The following is a 20,983-nucleotide window of genomic DNA, read 5'->3' on the forward strand; positions in this document are numbered from 1 at the left end:
TACATACAGAATCTGCAAATAAGGCAGATGGACTGGGTGTGATGGAGGAGGAGGTTAACCTGCTGGACTCTGCCTGGAGTTTTGCAAACACCCTCACCACATCTTATGGTTGGCTCTTTTTCATCCCCCAAGGGTATTAGCAGAGAATTCTCGTCTGACCACTCATAAAAAATAACCCCCTCTCACCCATGCTTGACCACATTACCCTCTAACTTCTTCTCCCCACCTGTAAGTCTGAAATTTTTATTTGTTTACTCATTCAGCGGGTTTTCTACACTTGGGTGTAAACTCTGTGATAATGGAGACATTGTCTTTCTTGTAACCCACTGTATGCAGTTGGAGTGCTGATACACTGTTAAGAATTCTTTAGCTCTTCTTTGAATGAATGAGTGATTGAACAGTTCAGATTGGCTTTTTCAAAGGAATCATTGCAAGTGTGTTTTGTTTTGTTTTGTTTTTGTACCAGGGATTGAACCCAGAGTACTTAACCACTGAGCCACATCCCCAGTATTTTTCATTTTTTTTTTTTTTATCTTAAGACAGGGTGTTGTTGAGTTGCTTAGGGCCTCATTAATTTGCTGAGGCTGACTTTGCACTTGTGCCTCTTCTGCCTCTGTCTCCCAAGTCACTGGTGTTACAGGCGGGTGCCACTGTGCCCAGCTGCAAGCATTTTTAAAAAGTTGTCAGGAATCAAACTGGCACAACATTGGCTATGGCACTTGTGTCCTCAGCAAGTTAGGGCCTATGAAAAGAGGTGGTAGTACTCAATATAGAAAGAATTGAGATTGGGTCAGATTTAACTTTAGAGGAATTAAGTATAGCATGTTGCAAATAGATGATATTAGTCCTAAAGAATAGAAGAAAATGATGGGGGAAAGATGATGCCTTTTAAAAGAAAGAGAGCTGTGACTATAGATGTTGAGCTGTGCACTCTAAGCAAATCGGTGAGGCCAAAAGAATGACCAGACAAAAATGGCCAAGCTTCACTTGAGGGGCTGATGTGAAATTTGTTCAACAGTGTACTTGAGGAAAAAACAAATAGTGAGGAGGTTGTCATAGGAGGAGGACTGAATTTTAAGTTAAATTTTGTCCTGAGAAGTCAAGGGTGCTAAAGGAACAGTGTGCCCTAGTTCCAATGTAATCCAAAGGTGGGATATAGTAATCACCTACCACTGGGCAGCAGTCCTAATTATCTCTATTCCACACTTGCCTTGTACTGAGGGACCTAGGAAGAGACTGATGACACAAATGTGTTAAGTGTAGGTTAAGGAAAGGAATTTTGGCCCCATTCAGAGCACTTCCATCAGCCACAGTGATTTTTTTTTTAAAATCAAGTGATGTGAATCTGAAATAAAAGTTAAAATTATAGCCGGGAGCTGCTAGTTTCCAAACCAAACCTGAGCACCAGAAACACCTGAACATATTGCAAGTAACCTGTAAACCCTACTATATTTGAATTAATGGCTCATATGAGAAATGAAGTCCAATCAAATCATTAACACTTTTTAAAATGACTCATGAAACAACAAATCTGTGGAAAACCTCGTTGTCATGCAATACTTTTAGAAACATAGGATAATATTCCACTTATTTTATTGTACCTTGAGGAACATAAGAATGCTAGAGTTAACAAAAATTTGGAACTTCATCAAAGTAGAAAAAGAGATTCAGCCTTCCTGGTTTCAAGGAAAAGTTCAGCCTATATTCTTTGAATGATCTTGAGAAAATATTTGGCCTAAGATGAATAGATCACGTTCCCAACTTTCTGGGAATTACATTTCGGGGTGATGATGATTGTGGATCAGGTTTCTCAAATGTATTTGGCTTAACACAGTAGATTACAGTTTACTTTTTTGGTAAAGCCAACCTATTCATCCCCAAAAACATCAAATATTCAGAATTTGTACTAAATTGAACCTTGTGTTATAATGGCAACTGAAACTTTTTTTTTTCCTAACCTAAAATAACTCAAATCCCAATGATTTTGAGAGCAAAATGGATACTATTAAGGGGGTAAGGTTGGATCTGACTAAATTAACCTAAAATAATTCTTGCTAAAAGCAGGCCAGGTGATCAGACATCACCTTGGATATGCGGAAGGATTCTGATGAAACCAGCTTAGCAAGTTTCTTGCTAAAAGTTGATTTTACAAGGAAGTTCACAGATGAGCCTAGAACGAGATGCAGGAGCCTGACTAAAATTTGGCCAAGCTAAGAATCTTTGTCAGTGCTACTTTCTAGAAATTTAACTTTCTTCATCATAATGTGCTTTTTTTTCCTTTTAAAACCAGGAATTAAACTCAGGGGTGCTTCACCACTGAGCCACATCACCAGCTCTTTTATTTTTTATTTTGAGGAAGGGTCTCACTAAATTGCTGAGGCTGGCTTTGAATTTGCAATCCTTCTGTCTCAGCCTCCTGAGACTGTGCTAATGTTATCAGTATGATCCCTTCCTTTTCATAGCTCAGCTGTGATCAGCTATTAAATTCAGTATGAGGTCAAAAGGAAAGAAAAGAAATTTACTGAGGGTAACTTTCTAATAAACATTTCAATAGACATCTAAATTTGTGTGCAAAACCTTAAATTGTGCTAGAAATGATGACATAAAAGTAATAAATGGGAATTTATGCCAATACTTCAAGAAAGATAATCACTAGGCTTATCTTTCTTGAAGTATTGGCATAAATTCCATATTTTGCACTTGTCGATCAATGCATTTACATTTTTTTCTTTGTTAATTGAATGAATGTTTAGCAAATACCTATGTGTGCTAATCTGATATAGGACATAATATCATGATTTTCCTGATGATGGTCAGCAGCCATTTACAGGAAATCATGATATCTTAATAAGATATCTTGAGTAATCTTTATATTGTGTCTGATAAGGACCAGGGACAAAGTTCAAGGAAACAGGACATAGTTTCTCTGAGCCATGATCTATAGATTTTTATCCTGAACTCATGACCCTACTTCCAGTGCATCTCATTCATAAAAAAATGAAGATTACAGTAGTAAAAATCTCCAAATCAAATGGCTTCATAAGAGGGCCTTGTCTCTTCTGTGAGATATACTAGAATAATCAGTGCCATTGTCATTCTTTGTAACATTTCAACTTCTCCTGTGGCTGTGCTAAAATAATAAAAGTTGTGCATTCTATCTCTATCTCCCACAGCTGTGATTTCTAGATTTCTGTTGGTGAATAAGCCCTTCAGAATTGTCATGAGGTGGAGGAAATAGCATGTACTGAGTATTTCCCAAGTCAAGTTGCCAAGAATGAGCTAATTGTAACTCTCCCTTGCATATAATGAGTCAAAAATTTCCAGTGCTGGCTATTCTTCGAGGATCCACCTTTTCACAAGAATGGTGCACTTCCGTCGAAGCTTGGCTTTTCAGCCTACCAGGAGTGAAACTTAAAATTATGTCTTGAGATAAATACAATGTCCAACCATCTTTTTGAGTATTTTTTCAATGTTTTATTACTGATTACATATTTTATCCATATTTAATGAAAAATTTTAAGACAAATGTTATGTAAGCTGACTACATTTGCTTTTGGAAAATTTCTCTACAAAATACTGATAGTACTCTGTCTTCCATCAAATAATAAGATTTGTTGAAAATTTACTCATTATGTTTAACAGGACAAGTTTGACACATTTTCCCAAAATATAAAAGCAGGAATTACAAATATATTTCATTTCACATGTCAATTTCCAACTAATAGGTAATAGATATTTACCTTTTATGTTAATAAAGGTTGTGGGGTGGGAATATAGCTCAGTTGGTAGAGTGCTTGCCTCGAATGCCTAAAGCCCTGGGTTCCGTCCCCAGCACCACACACACACACACACACACACACACACACACACACACACACACACACAAAGGTTCTGAGGCTGCATCTGGCCTAGCAGAAAATTTTTTATTCTCATTGGATAATAATGTTTCCCAATGATACAAGATAGGGAGTAGGCAATTAAGTCCTGTATTTTCCATCCTTGCATAATAAGAGTTAACATTTAGGGGCTAGGGTTGTGGCTCAGTGCGAGAGTGCTTGCCTAGTATGTGTGGGGGTACTGGGTTTGATTCTCAGCACCACATATAAATAAATACAAGGTCTACTGACAACTACAAAGTATTTTTAAAAAGTTAACATTTAAAATATACTTTCAAAGATTACTAGAAACAACATGAAAAATATTATCTAAGTAGAAATGAAGGCCAAATTAACTGCTAATTTATTTGTCCTATAGGTCAATGCATCACGTCAGGAAGCCAAATTGACTGAGGAGTGTGATCTTCTCATTGAGATCATTCAGCAAAGACGACAAATTATTGGAACCAAGATCAAAGAAGGGAAGGTATGATTTCTAGGGTATCTTCTCCTGGAGAAGATATACTCCCATATATTTCAGTGGCTTTGAAAATGACAAACACCCTCTTTTTCTACACTTACTATACTTCCTTTTTACGTCTTTATATCAGTCTATTTTGTACTGCTGTAACAAAATACCTGATGTTGGATAATGTATAAAGAAAAGAGTTTTATTTGGCTCATGATTTTGGTCACTAAAAAGACCAAACTGCATGGTATCCACATCTAGGAAGGATCCCCTAATATGTGACATTATTGCGAAGCATAAGGGGAAATAGGCATGTATAAAGTTCATGGCTGGGGGGGAGGATTCCTTCATAACAACTCAGTCGTGTGGTAACTAATCCAGTCCTACAAGACTGAACCTACTCCTTTGAGATGGCCATTAATCTCTTCCAAGTATAGTATTCCCTATGACCCCAAATGCCTCTTAAAGGCCTTACCACCTCTCAAAACCATTACAGTGGTGATCAAGCCTCAATATGAGTTTGAGTGGGGATCAAATTTCATTTAATCCATAGCAGTCTTTAATACTTAGTTCAAAGGTCCTTGTTTGGCAATTGTTCCCCCACCCCTTTTTGTTTGTATTATGGTTTCCTGTGCACTTCTGTAATCAAGGGCTGCACCACTAGCCAACTCCAGGGCTTGGCCATTGTGTGTTCCATAGAGGCAGAGTTTATTTCATATTTATTGAAATATCCTAGCAATCAATATAGCATTAAATAAATTAAAAATGAATCAAACTTTATATATATAGAAATTATGAACTACTTTCCCATGCCCTTGAGGGAATTAAGACAGGTTAAATAAGCTCATAGTGGCAAAATTTTCATTATATCATAGACTCCTTTGTGAGTATATTAGTAGTACTTCTTTTCTAATGTTTGTGTTTTTTAAAATGGTTTTCCAGCAAACTATATTCAAAAAGAAATTTATCATTTTATATTTCACCTTTATAATCACTTATTAAAAATTGATTCAAAAACTGTTAGACTTTAGAATTCTTCACTTTGTTCTATTTTCAGATTAGTAATATTTAATTGAAACACTTATGATCCTTCTCATTTTACCCATTTTCTACTACATTCAAAGGATAATTTTTCTAAATATTTTAAAAATAGAAACATTCATAGTCCAAGAAATTTTTGAGTTTCTATTATTATTTCTCATAGCTGTACTTTAATGAACTATGTATACTTAAAACAAATTAGAAATGCTTAAATAAAACAGTAATCATGCAAGGACTAATGTAGTTACTTTTCTCTGTGTCCTACAAAATTTAACAGGTACCTTCCAATATTGTGCAATGTTTTAGATTACTCTATTGAGATTGAAAAGTATACATGTAAATTATAATGCTAATCAGAAAATTAAAATCAAGTTAATTGATCTTGAAGCTATTATAGTGAATTAACAGATTGACATGACAATATTCCCTGGCCAATAGGACTCACCTGGGCTGGAAGCTACTTTCCTAAACACTCTGGCTGTCCAGTGGATATGAGCACTGAGTGTCCACCTGGAATCCTTAGAGGGTACTTTTTCCTCTCCATCATCATCATGTACCACATGGACACATCTCTTAATTTCTTACACCTTCTAGGTTCTCAGATGCCTGGATGCCTGATGTTCAACCTCAACTAATTATAATAATTAGTATGCATGGAAAAGGGATCAGCTCTCAATACTTATATTAGTTTGTTTTCAATTTTTAATTGTAAATAGGTAAATTGTCACTATATGTATTGTGGAGTACAGGTGATGTTATGACTGATGAGCATAAGGTGGAATAATTAAACCAAGTTAATTAACATATTCATCACCTCATACTGATTTTTCTGTGGTATGAATATTTGAAATTTAATGTTTTAGCAATTTTGAAATGAACACTACGTTATTATTTACTGTTCAAGCTAAGCAATCTCTCTCAAATTAAAAAAACAAAATAAGCTCATTACTCAATGTTGAAGCTTAGAACTCTATTCATATCAGTTTCTAAATTACCATGCTGTTGGCTTAAAACAATTCAGATTTATTATGTTAGTGTTGTAGAATTCAGAAGACCATAGTCAGTCTCACTGGGTTAAACACGATTTTGGCAGCACTGTTTTTTTGGGGGGACTCTGGGGCAGAATCAATTCCTTGCCTTTTCTGAGCTCATTCAGGCCACTCTTATTTTTTGGCTCCACAATTTGTTCTGACCTCTGTTTCCCTCCTCCCTTCTTCATGGACCTGAGCCTCCCTGTTGTTTTTTTATAAAGACCTTGGTGATTACATTGAAATCTCCTACATAATCAAAGACAACCTCCCCATACCCAAATCCCTAATGTAATAACATTTGCAAAGTCTGTTTGGCTGTGTAAAGTAATGTACTCAAAGATTGCAGTGCACATTTTTGAGGATCCTGTATTCGGCCTGCAATGGCATACACAACTTTCCAGTCAGCATGCCTGCCTTGCCCTTGCATAATTTGAACTATGAGAGTTTATCTCATATCTCAGTTTATCTCACAGTAGTGAAGGATGTCCCCATTTTAGCCATGATGGTTCTAGCACTTGCTTTGGTGCACTCTCCCTACCCCAACCCCTTGACATTGGTAGAGAACATAATAAAATAGAAAAGCAAAGCGAGATAGCTGGACTGAAACAAGGTAAGTATCTCCATGGGACAGAAGTGGGATAAAAATAGTGCAAAGCCCTGACTGTGGCTAACACAGGCTAGCATCATTTGGTCTGGAAAAGGCTGAAGCAGGTACAGTTTCAACCCTTATGGCTAAGTCATACTTTTTTAAATAATTTTTTTAGTTGTAGATAGATACAATGCCTTTATTTCATTTATTTATTTTTATGTGGTACTGAGAATCAAACCCAGTGCCTCATAAGTGCCAGATGAGTGTTCTTCCATTGAGCCACAACCCCAACCCCACTAAGTCATTCTTGATGATTTGGGGAAAAGGATCTAGAAGTGCCCCAGATAGGACTGGGACTGAAATCATTGCTTAATACTACTCACTGGCTTTCGAAGGCTTCTCAGATCATTAAAAGGAACTGAAAAAGATTATTGCCAACCTCTGCCTAGTGTCATAGCTTTTAAAAAACTTCAGGTCTGGGACTGTGGGACAAGTCAGTTGCTAGGTTGGGGCCTGTGTCATGCTCTTTCTGATATCTCACAAAGCAGGAACCTCAGAAACAGAGATAAGACTCCTGAATGTCCTGCAGACTGGGAGAGGGCAACTGTGAAATTGTCAAGATAGGGCAGCCTGATCAAGAAGAATGAGAAAGCAAAGAATCATATATGACTTCTCCCATTCAAAACTGAAACCCAATTCCAAAGCAAATACAGTAATCTTATTATCTTATTCCAGAGGAAATTAGTTATGTGGAAGAATACAAAAAATACTTTAAAAGATATAGTTTTAAAATATTTCAAAGGGATAAATGAAGAAATAACTTTTAAAAGGGCAAAGAAAAACTGAAAAAGAAAACAAAAATAAAAGAAGGGAAAAAAGCAAAGAAAAAAGTAAAACCATTAAATTAGAAAAAATAAAATCAAAGCTAGCAAACTAGAAGTTTTGAAAGTAAACATGTTTTGAAAATAAACTTAAATTTAAAAAAAACAGCTCTAAAAGAAATTTGGAAACTGAGTTTTGATATCCACCTGAGGAATCCCATAAATACAGAAGGTACAAATGAGACTGAGTGACATTAAAGCATGGCAGATGCCCATTGATTTTTTTTCCACTCAAAAACTAGGAAAATATATATGTAATATATAAACTTCACATGCCCCCCCCCTTTTTTTGGTGAGAAGTATTGGGAATTGAACCCAGGGGTGCTTCACCACTGGTGAGCTCTATTACCACCTTTTTTGTGTTTTATTTTGAGACAGGTTCTCACTAGGTTGCTGAGGGTCTGAGTTGTTGAAGCTGGCCTTAACCTTAGCAATCCTCCTGTTTCAGCCTCCGAAGTTGCTGGGATTATAAGCATATATCCATGCCCAGCACATGGGACATTGACTTCCTTCCTTCCTTCCTTCCTTCCTTCCTTCCTTCCTTCCTTCCTTCCTTCCTTCCTTCCTTCCTTCCTCCCTCCCTCCCTCCCTCCCTCCCTCCCTCCCTCCCTCCCTTCCTTCCTTCCTTCCTTCTGATGCTCAACCACTGAGCCACATCCCTATCCCTTTTCATTAGTGTTTATTTTGAACAGAGACTCACTAAGTTGCTTAGGGCCTTCTTAAATTTCTGAGGCTAAACTTGAACTTGCAATCCTCCTGCCTCAGTCCCCCAAGTTGCTAGAGTTGTATCTCTTTTTTTCTTTTAACGTCTCATACTTGGTTGGAAGGGAAGCAAATTTTCAGGACTGAACACCATATAACCCCTCCTCTAAGACCACACAGTGAAATGAATTAGATACTGTCAGCAGTGAAAATAATGTTTTTTTTACAATGTTTGGAAACTTTATAATGTACTAATAAATACATTTTCAAAACAACTTTAGAAATGCACCACAATGAGGGCTAGGGATGTGGTTCAGTGGAAGAGTGCTTGCCTGGCATGCATGAGCCCTCAGTTCAACCACAGAAATGTACTGCAATGACAGGCTGTATGTCATAAGCAATAAGCAGCCAAAAGTTATTTGAATGCAAAGTGATTGCCTTCGATTCTTTACAAAAGGCAAAGAAAACATATTAAAAGGAATGAGCTCCCAAATCAAGTTAGAAAAAGCACAACAGAATAAAAATTAAAGAAGCCCCCACCCCAATAAAAACAGGTGTCAGCTAAGTACAACCCATAGTCTAACTCCTAAAAGTGGAGTTTCCTCCATTTTTAAAAGGTTGTTTACAAAGATAAAACCAAAAATGTATATGTGATGGAGATACTATGTGGTCTCCCAAACCTAAAATATTGACATTATTTTAACTATGTTTTAATAGAAACCATGTATATACTCTCAGGTTAAGAAGGACTTCTGAGACCAAACATTAAAACAAGAAATCATAAATCAAAGATTAAAACATTGGAACAATCACCTATCTGTCCAAGGGAAAACTTCATAGCACCAGGAACCTCCAAAAATGTAGTGGAATTTTTTTAGGCACCAGCATACTCTTTCATGGGAATATACTTACTGGAAAATTTTTCAAATTTTCAAATTTGCAATGTCATGTCAGTTATCTCAATAAAGTTGTCTTTATAAGACACAGGTTTTTAATTATGTAGTGAAAGTCTTCAGAAATTAAAGTTAATGAACTACAGTGATATGAATTATCGTTGACAAATCACAAAGTCATAAACAAATCTTATAATGATTTGTATACAATAGGGAGAGTAACATAAGATTTCATAAGCTAACCCCCAAATCCTATATGTGTTTAAGCACAAGTGTCTTGGGTGAGCAGCTGTGAATTCAGGAGCTCTTTTCTCTTGGAAAGATGTGAATGAGGTTAGAAAGGGCCACACAGGGGCATTAGTGCCATTGATGATGTTACCTTCTCTTCAAAAATTTTATGCTGTTATTATGACAATACTGAGATTTGGTAGTACATTTGGGATAGTTCATCATATTACTTTAAATTTTTTCTGTATGTATAAAATTGTACTCTTTTTGAAGTGTCCATTTGCTTGGAGACATTATCTCAGCAGGCAGTATTATGTGGCAGATGTTACTGGAAAGGAGGAGGGCACAGTTTGGCTTTCCCTTGGGTTAATACTTGGATGCATGAGCAAGGATTAGTTGACTCCAAAGCCTGGGATACACAGTGATCTGAGTCCCTGGTCACATTATGTTGCATCACAAGCATGTTTCCAAGAGGAAGGGTGGGAAGGCCAACACCCTGGAAATCTGAGGTGCCAGGGAGAGAGGCCATGTGTAGACCTGGGGCCCTCTGTGGGGTGGGTCCCTGCAGCCCAGGGCAGTCTGGTCACTGAGTCAGGAGCAGGGACAGTGGGGCCCTCTGACAAGCACTTGGAAATGGGCAGGTAAAGGAAGTTGCCAGCAGGTGATGGTGGAGCACAACAGTATATACTGCTGCTTTATGCTCTTGGAAGAGCTCCCTAGCCTGTATGGGGGTGTAGACTGCATAGACTGCAGGCTACACACGAGATTCCCTGAGAAAGATGCTGCTGCTTTTACTCTGCAGTCGAGGGTGAATTTTTTGTCAAGACACAACAAACTCCCAAGGAAGTGAGTTCTTTCAACGTGCAAACACAGGGCCCCTTCTCTGCACTGCCTTTATGTACTCGAATTTAAGAGAATTCACTTGAACTAAATGGTCATATTGTTTATGGCCTTAAAATGGTGCTAAGTCCAGTTCTCATGGTCAATTCAGGTAGTCCTGTTAACTGAGAAGACTTGCTGATTGCATATAGCTATTTGGGGGTGTGTATACTACAAATGTACAAAAGCACATATTAAAATAATTTAAAATGCATTTAAAGCAAATTAAGTCTGCTTTTAAAACAGTATGTAAGGTATAATAAACCAAAAATAGAATGATATCAACAGGCCTATGCCTGGTTACAAGGAGATTCTAATAGAATATTTCCATGATGAGTATAGAGTGAAATTCAAAAGTTACAATGTGGCAATCTCAGTTTTTAAAGACAAAAGGGATAGAGTCAGCTGAAAAATTTCCCCCCTGGCTTTGATACTTGCATAGGTAGACTCTTATGTGTCATGGTCTAACATTTCTTTTAAATTACCAGATTTTATTCATGTTGTCAGATTTCTAAAATATTAAAAGTATTGTATAATGAAAAATTAAGTATTTTGCTCAGTGTTCTATGTTAGAATTTTAAGTGCTATAGCGTGTAGCACAGGGTTTCAGAGTGGGTTTGAGTCAGGGCCATCTGACTAGAATCATTTATGCTAGGAGTTAGTTAACTTTTTCTGTGAAGGGCTAATAAATACTTTTGGTTTTGCCATGTAGTCTCTGTTGCAACAACTTACTTCTGGCAATGTTGTAACATGAAAGCAGCCACAGATGATTCCTACACAAAAGAATGTGACAGTGTGCCAATAAAACTTTATTTATACAGTCTTGATGCTGGATTTGGTCCATACACCATATTTGTGAACACCTAACTTTGAGCAGTGTTTTAATTTCTCATTTTTATAATGTAACCCACATAAGAAATACATATGGTATCACAATCAAGTGAAAAACACACATGACATATGTTTTACAAAATGTAACTTGCCTTTTCTACCAGAAATATGCTCTGCTATTTTCTTCTATTTTATTTTTTAAAGTTAGTTCTGACCATATTATTTATTCATCTCTTGCTTATTAATAAACCTTCACTGTTTGTTAAAATGCAAATTCCTGCTGCTCTGCCAATTACAATTCCTTAACTAAAATATTGGAGGATTTGCCCAAACATCTACAGTTTTTCTTTGGAAAAGATCCCTAACTCATCTTTTGCACAGTGCTTAAGAAGCTCTGATTGTCATATATGAGATGGAATTGTGCACTAATGTATAGCTAAGATTAGCCCCAAATCATTCTTTGTAGAACATTCTGGTATTTTCATAGGAGGCTCTTATTTTTGTTTTGTTTCCATGCATGATTTGGGGCTTTTTCTTTCTCTTCTTCTTTTGTTGTTTTTAATTTCTGGTTATCATAATAGAAGAAGAAAATGATGAAACTGAAAGTGCAGTCATTCACATTTGTAATCTGTGTCATCTTCTCAGACATATCCAAATGATAAATGATTGGCATGAAATCATTCTACAGGAATATTTCAACCTTGTTTTCTTTTGTTAGAATTGTATCAAATATCTTCTATTTTGCCATGTAATTTAAATTATTCTTTATGTTGTGTAATTAAGTATTCCATGCACTTGGTTTATTCTAGGCACTGTAAGTTATGTTTCCTCCTGGAATTTTTCTTGCCTCTGTCAGTTTCTAATAGGTGTGTTCTAGTAACTTGAATTGGAATGGATGCTTTGTTGGGTTTGCCTGTGGATATAAGGATGACAAAAGCTAAATTCTATTTGGTATAAAATAAGTGTCATTTTATTCAACCCAGGTACAGAGATAATGTTCTGGGGACAGTAACAATAATCATAATATTATGTCTTTTACCAGGCTCAAGATCACATAGTATTTGCCCCAAAGTTTTGACATTTCAATCTTTGACTCTTTACTTTCAGGAATTTTTCTCACCCTGATTATCTTGTGCCTGGTGCCTCTCAATTCAGCATGAATTTCCTTTGTTTGCTGTAGTCCGTACTTGGAATTGGATGTTCCTTAGAGGCCTAGAGTTCTGACATCTCTTTCCTTCCTTTTCTTCGATTAGAGTTGTCCAGGGATGATAATGATGACTTGGAGAAAGAAGGAATTTCTTGGAGTTAGCAGGAATTCTGGAGGGAGCCTGAGCCAGCCTTGTCTGCAAGACAGATTAACCGGCCTCCTCCCTACCCTTTCACCCAAGGCTATTTTCCATTCCGGAATTATCATAAAGCCAGCCAAAATCTGTCCCCGGGTGTGTAGATGGGGGCACTAGGCACACGGCAATTCCAATTAGTGGTCTAATTTTAACTTGGCTTCTAGCCAGAGGGCTTCATCTCACAGCACATTTCAAACACCAGAGTGACGGTCAAGTGGGTTACCTTGGACTTATCTTGGCCTGCCTGGGAGGTTATGGTCTATTACATTTGAGAGTCATTTTCAAGCAAGACAGAATCAGGAATTGGAATGGAGGTTGTGAAGCAAATATGCATTTTTATCCCAACTGGGAAATGCTTATCAAAATAGTTCTTAGTTATCAAGTAAGCACAAAGTGCCTGGAAATGACGTTCCCAGCGAGGGGAAATGGCCCAGCTGTGCTTTTTTTGGCGTTCTCTCATCTGCTCAACAGGAAAAATATTAATCAATGGGAAAAATGCTCCCTTTCTGTTAATTTAATACATGAGTTTTAGGTAGAGTGGGAAATAGTAATACCTAATGCATTTATATCACAATTTTATTACATGAATTACAAAGAAGTTTCTAGAAAATGATTTTTGCTAAAGCCTCAAATTTGCACCTATAAAGCTGTTTTGTTTTCTTAATGGAACAGAAGAAAACCTGAAATAAACTTCCAGAGTTCCCTATGTTCTTGGAGTAATTGTGTGGAATAGTGGAGGGAAGAGATCTGATGACCCTTTGTAATTTGACAGTGGGTAACACCTTTTTTTCCCATCAACAGGGAAGCAATTAGCAATTCAGTGTTTCCTCATAAAATGAATTAGCAACACTTCTCCAAGAAGAGAAAGTATATCTCTGACAAGAGTTCCATGACTGGGCTTTACCTGATTTTGATATCTCTATGCTTACTTTTGAACTTTTATAGAAAGATGGCTTACATACTATAGAGCACACACATCACAATGGTCCAGAATGATGCCTTTTCACTGGAGGCGCTTACCATGTAACCATATGTGTCCTTGTCTCTTTTGTTCAAGGTGATGAGGCTTCGCAAACTGGCTCAGCAGATTGCAAACTGCAAACAGTGCATTGAGCGGTCAGCATCCCTCATCTCCCAAGCAGAACACTCTCTGAAGGAGAATGATCATGCCCGCTTCCTACAGACTGCTAAGAATATCACTGAGAGGTAAGTTTAGGGGTCCAGTGTGAGGTTCTTGGGCTGCTGATCCCTGGTATATGGGATGTGATTGGCTGGTCTTGCTCCCTCGGTGCTTTTGTTTTTCAAGGTTGAGGAACAGAGACAATAGAGGTTTTAAGCTCTTTCACTCCAGCCAAAGATGCTTCCCTTTGACACATCAGCCCTTTCAGTATTCAAGGACTTTGAAACAAGAGTCCACTAGTTATAAAGAATAAAATCAACCTCTTTTTTTTGAGAGGGAGCTTTTGATGGCACATGAATAGCATTTCTTGTGAATCTTAGTCCCTATCTCATTGTGCACTTGGTAACAAAGAAACAAAATGAAGGCAGAAGCTTTATAAAAGGGGATCTTATCTTCTATTGCACTCTTCAGCATCTGTCTGAAAGAACATCATACAGGTGTCATTGTGTGAGGCCTGTTTTTACTTGGTTCAGAAGCTTGGCCTCATCTGAAAAGGTCAAGGCTGACTCATATGGAAGAGAGAGGGCCAATCGGTCAACCTCATCCTGTCTTCTTTTAAAACACCTTCTATTTCAGGGGAGGGAACTATAAAGTGCTGTTTACTCAGTGGTCAGCTCAGCTGTGAAACTGGCAAGGATGAGTATTCATTTAGTACACCTAATTGATTGTCATAAAAATTACTCAACTCCATGGATGGCAAGCAAACACCTCTAGTAATTCCATTGGATCCACAGAGTTGATCTAGGCTGGATTGAGTAAAACTAACACCATGTAATGACATTTCTGAGCAATGAAATGGCCTTGACTTTTCATTCATTCTCATTTTCAGAGAGCTTGTTCATGCTGGTGTTTATTCCAAAACAGGGATTGGCAAACTTTTTCTGTAAAGGATCAGAGAATAAGTGTTTTTTGGCTTTGTGGGTTATAAGGTCTAAGTTACAACTAGTAAACCCTGCCAGTATAACTTCACAACAGCAAGAGGTAATATGGAAACAAATGGGCATGGCTGTATGTCAATAAAACAATTTACCAAACAGGTTACAGGTTCTGTTTTGCCAGCCCATGGCTGGTGAGGGGGCATGCTCACCATCTTTTTTTTTTTTTTTTTTTTTTTTTGTGGTGCTGGGAATTGCACCCAGTGCCTTGTGCATGCTAGACAAGCACTGTACCAACTGAGCTATAAACCCAGTCCCATGCTCACCCTCTTATAACTTGAATTTCTTCAAAGGAGAAAGAAAGCTAACATGTATTAAGTGCTTGCATGTGTTGAGCATTGTGCTGATTCTCAAAATATCATCTAGAGGTAAGCATTGACAATTCCATTTTCATTGTTCTTTAAGATCAGTGAACAGTATTTTTGCAACTCTGGTCTACTAGCTTAACTGTGTTATTTCTTATATTTGAGAAGAATTCTTTTTGCAGCTGGTTAGATATGTATCTCTTCTAAAGAACATGGATAACAGCTGGCTATTATCCATTTTCTGTCCTCCCCACTGTGAGAGCCCAGTTTCTTTCCTTCTGACTCCCAGGTTCCAAATGTTTAATTGTTTGCACTGCTGTCATCTGGACCACATCCAATTAATTGCTCATCCTTCTTCCTAAAGTTAAAAACTTTAAACAGCTTTAATATTCCAGTGTACCCGAAACACCTTAACATAGATAGCATTTATACTTAGGTCAAGATTCCCAACTGGGATCCAAAAGACCATTTCTCTACCTGGGACATGTCCAGATAATGTGGCTACTCTGAGCTGCATTCCTCAGCAATCCCTCCAAATTCGACCATGTGAAACATGAATAAATTCTCACCGGCAGTTAGGTGAGAATTGACCCTCAAAGAGTAATGCTAAAAGAAGGCCTGCGTTTGAAGCATAGCATAAGCACATGAATGGGTGCATGAATGCCTTCCATTCTGATGAGACATGTCTGGTCTCATTCAGCTCTGTTGTAAACAAGCCCATCTTATCAGAAATGGCAACATGACTTCAATTTCTTTTTCCACAAAGAGTATGCTTCTCTAGGGTTTGAGTCCACAGTGCCTATAAAAATCTGCTTGAAGCCCTTGTCCCTATTTCTGCAGTCTCCTCTCTTCCCATCTCTCATTTATCAACCTCCTTGGTTCATTTCTGAGCCTTTTTCTTAGAAGCAACTGTGATGTAGTAAAAGGGCACTGGGCTTGGATAAGAAGTGGGGAGTACTGAGTTCAAATCTCCCATTACTGCCCCTATTTAAATGTGGTTCTTTGGAGCTCTTTTGTAGTTAGAAAATGGTTCATATTAGTTATCCCTATTGTGATAACATTGTTGAAATCCCTTCAGAACAGGCCTTAAGCATCATAGACACTACATCAGTGCTAGCTGGATGTATATTTTCATATTTTGATGTCAGCTGAGCCCTCCTGTTATGTCTTTATTCCGATGCTGCTCTCTGTCTAGCTGCCTCTGTTCTTCAGCCGGTGATTAACATACCTCTTTCCAACATGACTTCCTAGTTTTGTCTCCTATTGTGTCTGTCTTGGGTTTTGGCTCCTGTATACTTCCAAATCATCTTCATTCTTCAAGTATGGCATCCAGAAGAAACTTCAAATCCTGCAGGCATTCTTAAAATGAGACTTATATGAGGTTTTTCAACCTCATTACTTCAGTTAAAGTAGATATTCTCCTATAGGCTAAAATTCAGAGAGAGAGAGAGAGAGACACTGACTTAAGCTTTACATTGTAGGAGATGCATATGCTTTGGAATTAACTGTTTGGCACTGTGCTAATTGCTTAGTAATTATGGATAGCAGTGGAACTGCTCATTAACACTTCTGAGTCTAATTTTGCTTATATGTTCCAAGTGGGCAGGAATCCTAGTGAGCTTGTTATGGCTATTATAGCCCCAGCACATTGCAAACTTCCCCATGTGAATGAACAAGTGAATGAAAGAATGATGTGTAAACAGGGCCAGTTGCTGTAAGGATAAAATGAAATAACATGGTAAAAGCATTAGTCCAGTTCCTGTTACAAAGTGAACATGCAATAAATGCTAATTCCCTTCCTCCCACTCCCTAGATGAATGCAAATAGAATGTACAACATACTATAGTATGTTATACATTCATTAATACATATAGATTCATTAATATATATGTCTTTGATGTGATTGTATAGACATCTTTTAACATACTAAATGAGCAAAACTGTTTGGTAAATCCAAGCATAAGAAAGCTGATTTACCATTTATAAAGAATCTAAAATTAAAATCACAAATTATGTGTATCAAAAGGATGGTGAAATGAAAATTCTCTCTGAAAGGAATCCATTTTTCAGAACACTTAAGAGGTTCTCTAGCACAAGGTGATCACTCAGTTCCTCACTGCCACAGGCAGTTCAAAAATTTGTCAGACTTTTCCAGAATATAAAGTTAAGGACACCATTTGTCAACTCTGGAAAGACATTGCTTCGTTTTAAAAATTAGAACGTATCTCATGCATTGGATTTGAAGTATAGTTGCAAGGTGTTGAGAGGTGTTATGACAATAGGAAAGTTACAGGGCCAAATGTGTTTGGGAATTCCTAAACTAACCAAAGTAGAACACATTGTCTTACTGTGAGACCTCACTGGGTTTTACCATGGTGATGTGCATTGTTAGGCAGAAGCCCTGTGAACAGTATAGCTCTAGACACACAGACCTTTTGGAAAACTGGCCCCATGTAGTCACTAATAACTAAGTGCCATGGATTAGGGACATCAAAGCAGGAATAGAAACAGGGAGTAATGTGCAACTCACCTTCTATGCATCATGATGGGACACAAGGTCTTTGCTCCAATATGTTAAGAAGAGTTTAACACACACCCCTACATATGTGTATGTGTGTGTGTGTGCGCGCGCACGCACTAGGAATTTAAGGACTTTAAAGAACTGAGGAAGTGGCACAGCTTGAGTGCCCTTGGTGGATATTGGCAATTTATCTAAAAGGCCAGAAGATGGGTATTAAGGATTTGAGAAATAAAAACATGACCTACAATATTGCATTTGGCAGATTTCCTCTTTGACTGTCATTCCAATTAAAAAATTGAAATTGTTGCCAAAGATAAATATCTTTCCTTCTTCCATCAAGGAAAAAAAATGTAGGTGTTAAAAGCTGCAGTAATCCCCAAAGATTCTTGTTGTCAGTCTTTGCCTCCCAGGCTAGGCACTTTAATTCTTTTGGTTCCCGCCATCAAGATGACAGCTGTTTTAAACATGTCATTTGACAAAAACATGCTTTATTTAATTGTTTGTTGGCCATAGAACCAGGAGAAACTTGGGAACAAAGTCTATTTGGGATGAGCCTGAACAAGTGGCTTCAGCCATTGAGCAAAGAAATCTCAAAGCCAGGTTATCTGTGTTCAGAGCAATCTCGAACCTGTTTTGCACAGACTGCCACATCAAGCAGTAAAGCAGTGCAATCAGAAGTTCAGTGCTTGTTTCCTAATAGCTTAGTGCAGTTTTTCCCAATAGAGTTTATAAAACAGGATAAACTAGAGCTTTTCCCTTGAAATTGTTTTTTTTGGGGGGGGGTACTAATAACAGATCTTTTGACTTTTCTGTATTGATGCAAATGGCTTGGACTTTTCAGTATGTGAGATACTTTAATGGCATTATAAATGATTGTTGACTATTTGTTGAAAGTAGTTTGACTAGCAGCAGCCCCATACACATCAGTCTAAATTAACAGCTGTTGGTGTCAATAATTAGCATAATTCACTTAGGTGCAATATTTAGTCAGCAAAATTATACAGCCCTGCTATTCACTACTTTTTGTAACCCCCATCAGGAGGTAAAGTTAGGTTCTCCACCCTCATTCATATACTTGAAACTTCCCAGTGTTTATTTCTCTTTAGCATTAGTTTATCTATGGATTCTGATAGCATTCCAATTATGACATTACTGATTAACCTCTTCCTTCCCTATTTAACACTGAAAATGTGCCAGAAATGCAACTGTAGAAACTATATTTCCAAGAATATTGAGCATTTCACAAGTGTATTCTTTTTTTATTGAGGTAAAATTCAATTTTACAAATTAACCTTTGTAAAGTATATAATTTAATGATCTGCCTATTCTGGACATTTCATGCATATAGATCATACAGTATGTGATCTTTTGTGTCTAGCTTTTTTAAGCACAGTGTTTTCAAGGTTCATCCATGATGTATATATGTCAGTATTTCATTCCTTTTTAAGACTAAATAGTATTCCTCGAGAGGATACATAACCCTTGGAAGGTAACTGGGTTGAAAAATTTCTAGATTAAATGGAAGAATACAGACTCAAACTTCTCCTGGGTGTCACCAGCTTTGTGGCCTTGTATAAATGAGCATCAATGATATTTATTTGAAAATAAGTAACTATATTAAGAGCTAAATCATTTTAAAGTCATTTCTTTGCACAAAAACTCCCAATGCCCTAATGTTGACAGAATTTAACAAAATGACCAACTCAGAAAAATCACAAGTCCAGCATAGTTTGATCACTCAGAGGTAGTATACTTCAGGCCAAAGTTTTCTTGGTTTTAAGGGAATCCCTTGCATTTTGAACCAGGTAAAATGTTCTGCTCTTAATATCTGAACTTTCCAAATCAATTTCAGGACACATAGGTGACTGATACATAGCAATTCCTTCCTTGCTTTATAGCTCTTACAAGAGAGCTAACAAGAAAGCCTAAGTGAGAAGGAGAAACAGTGCATCCACAGGGGGAATTTGTGAGAAAGCTTATGAATATTTTCCATGGCATCTGCTGGGAATATGGTGCAAAAAAATGAATACAAGGAGAATGAAAACGAGCCAGACGAAAACTTTTTTTAATGTTTATTTTAGAGAGAGGCTAGTAATTGATTAAACTAATCCAATATCTGGAAACATTCTTTTTTAATCTTCACTTTGCCTTTTATGCAGTTTGAAATTTTGGAGACTCCCCTTTGAAGTAGAGCAGGGGCGCGCCTGAAAGGAACAAACAGCTTCCCAGACAGATGTGTGAAGAACTGCCTGAAGCAATGTGCTTCTTGCTCCATTCAATGTGATGGGGCCAGGCTGTTAAATATACAGCAACATGAAATATGAATATTCTTTCACCTCCACAGGGACTTTTTTTTTTCCGATAGTAAAAAGGAAGAGGTGGAAGGCAGTCTGTTGTTTTCCCCAATTCCTTTGCTTTTTTTTAAAGCTTGCATTCAATTTCTTTGTGTTCCTGTGTTGTGCCATCTAGATTCTTCTGAAGGTACTTTCAAAAGAATCGCATTTCTTTTCCTTTTATTTTTTTTAAATGCCTTCACAGTGATGGTGAAAACCATCTTGACATCTCTAAAAAGTTGTTTTGTTTAAATTACAGAGTCTCCATGGCAACTGCATCCTCTCAGGTCCTAATTCCTGAAATCAACCTCAATGACACATTTGACACCTTTGCCTTAGATTTTTCCCGAGAGAAGAAATTGCTGGAATGTCTGGATTACCTTACAGGTATTATCTTTTGTGTTCTGTTTAATATTGTTACTTTCAGTGATACACTTTGCCACAAGATCAGTGATTCCTGAAAACCAGAGTTGTGTGCTTTTGAGGTAGGAATACTGTTTCCAGGAACAATTTCTGTGCACTCTTTTTCATAACCAAAACAACAGAGCCCAAGACTTAGTTGAGGACAGGAGAGAAAAGAGAATCTCGATCATTAAAAGCATACTTACTACTATTTCCCTCTCAATGTGGGGGTGTTAAAATAAATATGTCTAATGACCATCAAAAAGACATAAGTATTACATAAGTTTTATAAGTATATTTCATTTCATCCCCAGCACTGATAAAGAAAAGACCCTCCCCCCCAAAAAGAAGACCAAATTTTATTTTGGCAAATTTACCATGGCAAATTTTTGGTCAAGCTTAGAAAACAACAATAGAATAAGAAAACTAAGGCTTTTCCTATTCTTAGCAGTGCATCTAATCTTTTCTTTGCTGTTGTCCTCTAAAGCAGAAACTAAGTGGTAAAAACAATATGGACTCTTCAGACAACGGTATTTGTGTTAGCC

General features: G+C 37.2%; 1 protein-coding gene and 1 long non-coding RNA gene across 10 annotated transcripts in view; one reads left to right on the forward strand and one right to left on the reverse strand.

The window, feature by feature from the left end:
• Positions 1–20,983, forward strand: part of Mid1 (midline 1) — a 586,678-nt gene that overhangs the window by 536,554 nt on the left and 29,141 nt on the right. For all 7 annotated transcript variants that reach the window (XM_078035129.1, XM_040286113.2, XM_040285948.2 and 4 more), the window contains exons 4-6: positions 4,255–4,362; positions 13,820–13,968; positions 20,296–20,423. In XM_078035129.1, the coding sequence (XP_077891255.1) occupies positions 4,255–4,362; positions 13,820–13,968; positions 20,296–20,423 (385 nt within the window). The remainder of the gene's footprint in view (positions 1–4,254; positions 4,363–13,819; positions 13,969–20,295; positions 20,424–20,983) is intronic.
• The window catches only part of LOC120889882 (uncharacterized), a 316,936-nt gene that overhangs the window by 77,787 nt on the left and 218,166 nt on the right, over positions 1–20,983 (reverse strand). The window lies entirely within an intron of this gene.

This window comes from Ictidomys tridecemlineatus, chromosome X, assembly GCF_052094955.1.
Source record: "Ictidomys tridecemlineatus isolate mIctTri1 chromosome X, mIctTri1.hap1, whole genome shotgun sequence".
NCBI lineage: Eukaryota > Metazoa > Chordata > Mammalia > Rodentia > Sciuridae > Ictidomys > Ictidomys tridecemlineatus.